The 9,891-nt window shown below is 51.7% G+C and overlaps 1 protein-coding gene across 1 annotated transcript in view; it reads left to right on the top strand.

Moving 5' to 3' along the window:
* The first annotated feature begins 1,029 nt into the window (after positions 1-1,029).
* Positions 1,030-9,891, top strand: part of KCNB1 (potassium voltage-gated channel subfamily B member 1) — a 111,714-nt gene continuing 102,852 nt past the window's right edge. The window contains exons 1-2 of the mRNA XM_017832345.1: positions 1,030-1,069; positions 1,983-2,646. Coding sequence (XP_017687834.1) covers positions 2,080-2,646 — 567 coding nt within the window. The 5' untranslated portion in view covers positions 1,030-1,069; positions 1,983-2,079. The remainder of the gene's footprint in view (positions 1,070-1,982; positions 2,647-9,891) is intronic.

The raw sequence follows: 9,891 nt of genomic DNA, 5'->3' as shown, positions 1-9,891 counted from the left end.
GATGCTAATTGGTACTAATGGATCTCCGGGCTCCTAGTGAGGGCCGTTTTCCTTGGGGGGATTGAAGGAGGGAAGCAGGTAGGACGGACGGAGTGGCAGAGGAGCACTTTGTCTGCTGTGTGCTTGCCAGGAAAGTCACCGTTTTCTCCATTTCTGCTGTGTTTTCAGGTTAGTAAATGCTCCTTTACGTTATATTTATGGTCCCAATTGGCAGTAGAGATCCACTACTGTTCCTCCTCTCTGTTTCTACAAATATCTGCAACCATCCCGCGAACAATCTCGTTCCTTCAACGAGGGGCAGCCAGGGTGGGAGCGAGGGCCCGGTTCGCCCTCACCCGGGCGATGAGCAGCCTCCTTGAGCTCCGCTGCTCCCGGCTCAGCGAGGAACCGTCTGCGAGGCAACGGGGGCCCTGCTGGGCTGACTGGCGCTCTCCGCTCATCGCTTTTCTGTGGCACCAGCCCTCGCTCCTGTTTTCACGGGTGATGACACCGGGAGCTGGCGGCACAGCCCCCTCGCCTTAGGGAGGGAGGCTGCAGGTCCCCGGGAGGGTCTGCCCGGTGCCCCGGTGCGGAGCGGCCCCGGGGCGCTGCAATGCTGGGCTCCAGCTCACGGTGGAGCTGCCCTTCCTCCGGTCCGCCCCGAGCCCGCCTGCCCGCCCCGCGCCGGGACAGCCGCGCTCGGCAACGCCGGAGCTCCGGGCTGCACTTGTTGATCTCCGTTCCGAGGCAGCGGGAGGAAGCACCGGAGCTTTCCTTTGTGTCTGCACGGAGAGCGGGCTGGGGGCGGGGGCAGACGCGGCTCCGGCGCTGGCTGTAGGCAGGAGAGAGGAGCCGCAGCCGAGGGAAGGCCTTGGAAAGCTTCCTGCCCAAGGATACGATTTACCTCGTTTCCCTTCCCCTCCCCCTGGGCTCCGCGGACAGCCGGGAGCGCCGCCGCCATCCCTCCGCCTTGAGGCTGCCCGCGGGGGGATGCGAGCGGGGCCGCCCCTGCCGCCCGCCCCGCCGCAGGATGTAGCCGCCCTCGGCCCCGCACACCCCGCACCGCCTCGCTGGGAGCCCGCAGGAGGAGGTAGGTGAGGGCTGGGCTCGGGCCGAGACAGGGGAGCCTCTCCTCGTGTGCGGCGGCGGCCGGGAGGCAGAGGCGGGGGGTTCGTTTTTGGGGCTGGGGGGACCTGGGTCGGCGGGGACGGGGCCGAGCCCCGGGCTGTGCCGGCTGGGCACGGAGGAGCCGCTCTTGGCCGCGCCGGGGTTTCTCTTCGTGCCATCTTGTGTAAGCAACAGTGCTCGGGGCTGTCATGAGCCACCCGGCTCCCTAAGACAGGCTCGGGGTTTTTCCTTATTGCCGTTTTCGTTGCTTTCCCGGTTATGCAGAGGCCGGTGTGGGGGTGCGAGGGGAGTCCCTGGGCAGCCCAGAGAGGCAGAGCGCGTCGTTAGAGTGGCTGGAAATTCCCCCCTTTTTCCTGCCCCAGCTCTTTCCTCGGGAAATCCGCAAGGCTGGAGTTACTAAAAGCCTCCTCATCCCCCCCGCAGCCTACACGGCTGGGCAGGGCGGGGGGCACCGCCGGCTCCGAGGGAGGGGGCTGGCCCGCGGGGTCGTGGGGGCACCCGGGGTCCGGCGGGCCCGGGCGCTCCGGGCTGGGGGACGCGGTGCCAGCGCTCCCCTGGCTGGCGGCCCGGCGCCTTTTGGGGCGCTTCGCCCAGCGGTGCTCGGGGCCACCCCGTGCCCGCCCCGCCAGCCAGCAGAGGCTCCCGGGGCCGTGCCCGGTCTCCGCATCCCTCCCGGACGGGGCGTGCGGGGACCGCCGGGGCGGGGGGGACCCCCGGCCGCCGCCCGGGGGAGCTCGGCGGCGGCGCCCGGCCGCACGTGGGAGCGGGCGGGTCGGCCGGGCCGGGCGCGGTTCAGCACCGGCGGGCGGACAGCGCCGCCGCCCCCCCGCAGATTAGCGGGGCGGGCGGGGACCCACGCGCGGCCTCTCTTGCAGCTCTGGGGCATGGAGGGGAAGGAGAGGTGAGCAGAGCCGGCCCCCGCGCCCTGCCCCGCGCCGCACCTTGGAGCGTCCAGCCTGAGGGGGACCAGCGATGCCTCTGGGGATGAATAAGCATGGATCTCGCTCTACTACCTCTTTGCCTCCGGACCCCACCGAGATCGTCAGGAGCAAGGCCTGCTCCCGAAGGGTCAAGCTCAACGTGGGGGGGCTGGCCCACGAGGTTCTCTGGCGGACCTTGGACAGGTTGCCGCGGACCAGGCTGGGTAAGCTCAGAGACTGCAACACACACGACTCCCTCATGGAGATCTGTGATGACTACAACCTGGAGGAGAACGAGTACTTCTTTGACAGGCATCCCGGGGCATTCACCTCAATCTTGAACTTCTACCGTACTGGCAAGCTGCACATGATGGAGGAGATGTGCGCCTTGTCCTTCAGCCAGGAGCTGGACTACTGGGGGGTGGACGAGATCTACCTGGAGTCCTGCTGCCAGGCCCGCTACCACCAGAAGAAGGAGCAGATGAACGAGGAGCTGAAGAGAGAAGCTGAGACCCTGAGGGAAAGGGAAGGGGAGGAATTCGATAACACTTGCTGTGCTGAGAAAAGGAAAAAGCTCTGGGACCTCCTGGAGAAGCCCAACTCCTCCGTAGCGGCCAAGGTAAGAGTTCCACGTTTGTTCTCAAGTCTTGTCTCTACTGGTTTGTGGCTGGTGGTGCTTACATGAAGTGTTGTCCTGCTGCTCTTGCTTTAGTATCTGGGTTCTTGTGGCTGACCAGATGCTGCAAGTGAAGGGGAGAAAGGCCTCTCTGATGCAAATGAGTTTTATTGTATCTTTTTCTGGGTAATTTGGAGGTGATCTGGTTTAAACTTCCCTGTGACCACCTAAGCTGCTCAGTGTGGGGGAAGCTCCACTGAGCAGTGGGTCAGCAGGCAATGATTGCTGTGGCTGGAGGTTTTACACTTGTTATCCAGTGGTCTGTTTTGGTGCACTTTGTAGTAGAGATTTCTTTGGGCCTAAAACAAGCATGTCTCCTGCTGCTCAACCAAACTGGCCTTCAAGAAGAGGATATCTGCTCGAACTCTTAGACCCAGGTCCAATCAGGAAATAATGCCTTCCCTTCTGGGCTTAATTTAATTTTTTTCTGGTGAAATGCATCTCTTTAGTTATTTGTATCATGCAGTCCTAGGCTGCGGGTTTGCTAAAGCTGGTGTTTGAATGTCATCCTTTACCTGATTCCAGCTTATTTTAAGTCTTCCTGTGCAATACTGATGCAGCTCTGTCTCTGTCAATAGCTGAAGTGCTGCTTACTTTGAAGTTGGTACCAGTGCAACAGATCTATTTGAAGGCATTTTGAAGATAAGATCCATGTTGGGAGAAACCAATGTCAGAGTTGGCTCTGATAATTTAGCTGCCTCATGTTAGTCACATTTTCTTTAGTGAGGAAAATCTCTGTGAACACAGTGATTCAGTAACCATGGGGACAAAAGTGAAGGGGGAGAGGTTGAAAACTGTGGGATGAATAACTGAAAAGCATGAGAGACTGAGCAGTAGGGACCAAAACTTGAATTTTCTATGTACCCACGTCCTCACCGTATGGCAAAGTAGAAAGAGGGCCCAGCTACCTCTGTGATGCATCTCCCTGTTGCAAGATTTGTGAACACAAACCTTAGCTCTGTCCCTCAGGAACTCTGGCTTTAGTGGGCTTCTTGTGACAACAGACTTCTTTCCCTCTCTTTTTCTCTTCTCTGAATGCTGCTCGTCATGAACCAAGAGCGTGTGCGAAAGTTTGGGGAAGGGATTTTATGAAGTGTGGAGCTAACTTGGCTCATCCTGGCTAGGGATGGGAGAGGCATGGTCTGCCTGCTGAACCCATTATTACTTTTTTAATGACAAACGGAGCCCCAGAATGTCTTTTTCTCTCCAGTGGCACAGATGACACTGTGCTGAATGCATTAATAATTTATAAGGCTCCTTTGGCACAGTCCTGGAATCCTGCAACACAGGCCCTGGGCTTCACTGTCTGTGGCACTGACTCAAAATCCATTAGAGACTGTTGATGTTCATGATTTATTGTATATGAGCAGGGGTTATTCTTGCCAAATAAGTGTCTTTTGTGATTTATAAATGAAATACACTCTAGCTTCATTTTCTGAGAAAATTCTCGGAGTGAGTGCACTCGGCATTGCAGGCTCTGGATTAATTGAGAGCGAATGGTAATGCATCATTACCTTTAGCATTTAGAGCTGCCATTCTGTGCCTTCATTACTGCAATGAAAGTGGTGCTGTATGTTCTCAGACCTCAAATATTCCAGCAGTCCCCAAACACAGATTCCCCCTCATCTCAAGCGTAGCAGGGAAAACGGGCGTGAGGAACAATTAGCTTAGCAGGCAGGGACAGAAGCGTGGCTAAGCCTATTCTTTATCCGATTTGCTCCCTGCTGGTGGATAGCTTCTCCCTCGAGCCAGAGTATGCCCTTTGCTTTGATCACCTTCATGAAAATTCAATCCACATATTGAATAGGTTGGACTCACTCTTCAGCTTCTGATGGAAGGACATGGGGAGAGGGACTTGGCAGCCTGACCTGTTATCTGACCTATCCAGCTGTGCCCAGGCTCCCTTTTGGGCTGCGTTTGCTAAATCTGAGCCTCTGCCTGACAGCTCCTGGCCAGCTTTCCTCAGCTGGCACTGCGTGGAGCACTTTCGCTGAGGGCATGGGCCTCCGGGAACTTCTGTCACCTCTCCTAAAGCCAGACTTCATCTGCTTTGCCAGGTCTGAGAGCTCAAACTGTTCCTGTGGAAAGGGAACAAAGTGAACTGTTGTGAGGTTTAATGTCACACGAGGGCCTAAAACCACTGTTGGGGAAACCTGAACTACTGTTGCTTATTCTTTTTCTTCAGACTTGTGCAACTCAATGCAAAGGTATTTTCATGTAACAAACGGAACAATTACAAGATGCTTCTTCTCTTTAAGAAGTCAAGAAAATGGCTACAAATGCAGATTCTCCCCCAAAGCCATCACAGTCCCTCTGTAGTTGTGCCTGTTTTCTGACTCCTGCTCCAGCATGGGGGGCTTTGGCTGTCAGCACTGGCTGTATTTTAACATTTTCTGCACAGCGCCTGACCTGACCCCTCCATACCAGCTTACTGCAGAACTTCTCAGGGTTACAGTGGAACCAGTTAAATGCTGAGTGAGTTGTCTTTTATTTGTATTTGCATTTTAGGTGTTTGGTTTTGCTGCTTTTTTGTTGTTGTTCTTGGGTTGGGGTTTTTTGTTTGTTTTGTGGATTTTATTATTTACTTAAATGGGATTATATGTGATGTACCCTAGGGTGGAAAACAGCATTCAAATAAGAAAAGAATCTCCCAGATCTTAATTTTTGTTGCTCTCTTATCCACTGGGGATTTACCTGTATCTTTTGACTACTGTGTCTGGCTTTTAAACTATCCACCTCGCGGCAGGCAGGGTCTTATTTATGTGTGAAGCTTAACCCTGTACGTGACTTGAGAGAATACTCTTGTGTTTTGTAACACCCACTCTTTGAGAGCCTCTAGATTTCTGGAAGAGGCACTGGATGGCTGTTGGAACCCCATCCTTGCTGTCACCCCCAGCACTGCCAGAGGGGTGTTTGCTCTCCCACCCTGTACCTGCAGCTGCACTCTCCCCGTGTGAAGGTGTCAGGGCAGCACCCCAGCCCTTCCCCAGGGCCAGGCTGTGCAACCAGTGCCCAAACCACTTCACCCACCAGTCCACCGAGCTTGGAAGCCCTCGCTGTGCTGTCCTCCCCTGCACTCACCTTGCCCAGTGGGAAAACCCCTGTGCACAAAATTGAGAACTGAGGGACTTGCCCCGCACCAAATGAAAAAATATTTATCGGGCAGTTATTTAATAAAACTCTCCATTCGTTTCTCTCTAACCTTAGAATATATTTCAAAGGGTCTGATTCTCCTGCTTCCTGTGGCTATTTGCCTGTATATCTCTGAGAAATACCCACTGCAGGCTTTGTGGATGCTTCCTCCTCTTCCTGCAGTCACTGTTTTTGCATGTTCATGCTTATTTTTATCATTCTCCCAGTCTATCTTGATAGTTTGGTGGTTGATTCTTGTTTTTGTTTTTTTTTTTTTTTAATGGTATTCTTCCTGTACTTTAGTGTACTCCCAACATCCATTTTTAACCACAGATGACTCTCTAGTGCTCACTTCTGTCAGGATTTACCCTAGAAGAGGATGAGGTACACGTATTTTCGGGAGTAGCTCTTAGATTTTGTTGCATGGTAGTTTTCCTTTTCCTTTTCTCAGGGAAGAAAAGCAGCTCTCCAGAAGCCAAGCAGAACTGCTGCTTTTTCCTGAGGCTTCGTGTCCATGCCAGGGCAGTAGTGGCTAGCAGTGCTCCAGTGCTCTGGTTTGGGTTTTTGATCCTAATTGCTCTTTCTCTTGCCAAGACTAAGCCTGGGCAGCTGGTTCCTGTCACCCACAGCCCAGCTGGCAGCCCTGGCTTGCCAAAGTCCCTCCTGAAGCTGTTGCTTTCTACTAACCAAGGCTAGTTATGATCCATGGGTCTCTCACCAGCTTGGTGAGACACTCGTGCCCCTTGGGAGAACCAGCCTAGCTGTAAGTCCAACTAGACTTCATGTGGTATCCTGAAAAATCACTGACTGCAGTTGTTTCATGTTTTCCAGTATAAACAAATAAAATTTAGACCAACTGAATATCTTAAATTAACTTACATGGTTTTGGAAATTCTCTGATCACCTGGACCTTTCTAGCAACTCTGCAAAAACATTGCCCTTTTTGCCTCTTAAGAAAAAAGGATTTCTTTTCCTCCTTTAGTCCTCACAAATTATTTCCCCGATCAATATTTGAGCAATTAGTGTTGCACGGAGGGGAGGGGGAAAGTCTACTCGTCTTACAGACTCCTCTGCATGTGCTGGTTTCATCTATTTTTCTCTTGCTGTCCTGAAGGCTGAGAAAAACACGATGACATCACCCACTTTGCAAAATGCTTCTCTGCATATCTGCATGTCAAGTAGGATGTGCACTTCCTCTCCTCCTCGCTGCCTCCACTTCCCACTTGTCCCTGTCCTGTTGGAGCTCAACTGCAGCAATCCCTCTCTTCTGACAGGCTATTTCTCATCCTTTCCCCTGCTCCTGCTATGCCTTTGCCAGTGCAATAATATCACATTTATCCTTGAAAACATGCAACTCCAATTCCATAATCTCATTATGCATGCCTCTACATTCCTTGAACAGCTTTTCTCTGCTGCCCACTGCTCTCTGCTGCTAATCTCTGGATGCATTGCTTAGGGATTGGGGAGGCTGCTCTGTAAGCTCTTTTCTTATTATTGTTGATAGTAGTGACAAAATAAGAATGATAAAAGCCTCTTGGAAATGCATTTGCTACATCTAGAGCGTTCTTCCCCCACATGGGCTTTCTATTCCTGGCCGTCCCTTATGGTGTGCAGTTTTCATTCATCTCTAAACCTGCCTGAATTTAGCATTCAGTAGAGGAAACCCCTCTCCTGAATTGCAGGGGTCACATCTTAGCCATGTCTTGTCTGTCTCTGAGGGTCCCACCACAGGGCAGATGTTGGCTTTGACTGTTAAAGCCAGATTGCCCATATTTTGCTTGTATCTGTGACTTACTTTTTTGTGTGTGTGTGCGATGCAACTGCCTTGGCTTTTTTGCTATATATAGGAGACTTTTTCCCTTCATCCAAAGTGAACTCCTGTCTTCAGAGATCCTCAAAAGCAGAGCCTCATTCCAAGTCCCCTGGGTTCAGGGATTTGCCATTTTGGTATATAGCTTATCACTGGGTTTCTAGCACAGCACTGTCCTGTGGACACACAATTGACTGCTGTTCTGTATCAATCTCTTTTCATCCTGCAGCTCCTTTCTGGGTGCTTGTCCTTCCAGTAGACTTAAATCTTCAATCTGGAGAGCCCTAATTCCTATGTTCAGTTCCCTGCAATGTGTCCTCTGTGTCTGCCTCAGGAATGACCTTCCCCCACAATGTATTGCTGTGCTGACAGTTCCCAGAACTCCTCTCCATTACAGCCTCCACAAATTCCAAGCTGGGGGAGAAAACCCCAGTAATATTGCCTGCCTATTAGCTATGTCCTATGATTCTTCCCTGGCTCTAAAGAGTCTTGCTGGAAGTCCTTGTAACACACCCTGGCTGATGGCATTGCATCCTGCATCCATCCTGCATGGGATGCATCTGCCCATGCATCTGCAAACTCGGTCTAAGCTCTCCAGGGATCCTCACCCTTTTAAGGTGATCCTTTCTCCAGACCTGTTACTGCAGCCCTTGGATCCAGGCAGGAAGTTGCCAGCACTTCCTGCCTGAAGATGGTTTGGGTTCACCAGTTTCCAATCCAAGCCTGCAGCTCTGCAGTCCCTAAAGAACTTTATATAAAAGGAAAGCTAACTGTTAGACCTGGTATTTATTTCAATGTACTTGCCCTCTAGTCCATGAAGTACAGTATGCATGAACACATGTGTAGGCATCCTCCTGGTTTTTTAACTTCTCTGTGACTTCCTGCTGGGAGAGCCTGGCGTGAGTTTGGTCCTCCCTGAGCCTGAGCATCCGCATTCACGTGAGCCTGCCTGCCTCAGGAGGGAAGCGACAAGCTTACATGCTCTGACTGAATTCCCTGGAGGACGTGTGCTATAGAAGTATAGTCAATGCTATTTTTAAAGCACCAGCTCTTCATTTGTACCTTTGGAAAAAAAATCTCCTCAGAGAAATTAATTTCCTCTTCTGCTCAGCATTCTCCCGTCCTGTTCAGCCTGAGAGCAGACGGGGTTTGAGGTGCCAACATCACCAGTGAAAAAGTAGGAAATCTTGCAACAGTGGAAAATCCCTGTTTTGTTCAGCTGTATAACTGCAGTGGTTTAGTAATAATGGGATTCAGAAGAAAAGTGCTGGACCTGATCCCCCCAGGAAATGCTGGTGTGGTGTAGTGTGTACACCCTGACCATGGCAGTCAGAGCTGCCTCTGCACAGGCACTCCAGAGCTCTCTGGAAAAATCCATTCTTTTCACTTCTGATAAAAATACTTTCTTAACTCTTCTTACACAGTGGGATAAATATTCTTGCCATCACATTCTTCCTTTCACCCATTCCTCCAATCACAATTCCCTTCTGATTTCTCTTGACGTGAATGCCCCCATGGAGAGGAATAATCCAATGTTACTTTTACAGCGTGAGCGTTGCTATTTGTCATTGCTAATGGCAAAATATTTATGTCAAAGAAAGTTCACAGCTGATCACTTAGTTCTTATAATAAACACAGTCAATATGATTTACTCCATGGAGAGATCTGGCAGCAATAGAGGCACAATGTGGCCAGTGAATGTGAGCAAGGCATTAATAGGAGCCCTCTCTCAAGAAGCTCTACGTTGTCACTGCTTCTGCTATGTTCAGGCAGACAGGGATCAGGCTCTGACTGTGATGGGAGTTGACCAGTTTGATTCCTAGACCTAGGGGCTCAGCTTCACCATGGGCTGGGTTGGCTCCCTGTGTTGCAGCAGGACTGGGAGCACTGACACTGTGGTACAGCTGAGCTCATGGGTCTCTGTCCTAACGGGGCAAAACTGCCTCGAGGGCTGAGAAGGTGAATTGGCTCCTCATTGCTCTGTGCCAAGGACTGATGAGCTGGTGACAGCTCAGGGATTCCTCCCCACACCCCACTGCTTGACTGGCATTGCCTGAGCTGCTTTAGCTTTGGCACTCTTTATCCTTAAGATGACCTTGCCCTAAGTTTAGTCTCTGAGGCAACAGCCACATGTTCACCTCCTGGCATTCTCAGTTACTCAGTACAACAAAAGTAAACCTTGTGGTGAGCTTTCCCCAGGTTTGCCTGGTCTCTGGCTTCTCCCCAGTGTCCTAGCTTTTCTTCTG

This window comes from Lepidothrix coronata, unplaced genomic scaffold, assembly GCF_001604755.1.
Source record: "Lepidothrix coronata isolate B3197 unplaced genomic scaffold, Lepidothrix_coronata-1.0 Scaffold201, whole genome shotgun sequence".
NCBI classification, from domain to species: domain Eukaryota; kingdom Metazoa; phylum Chordata; class Aves; order Passeriformes; family Pipridae; genus Lepidothrix; species Lepidothrix coronata.
The sequence above is the reverse complement of the archived record's forward strand: the minus strand, read 5'-3'. Positions and strand labels throughout refer to the sequence as shown.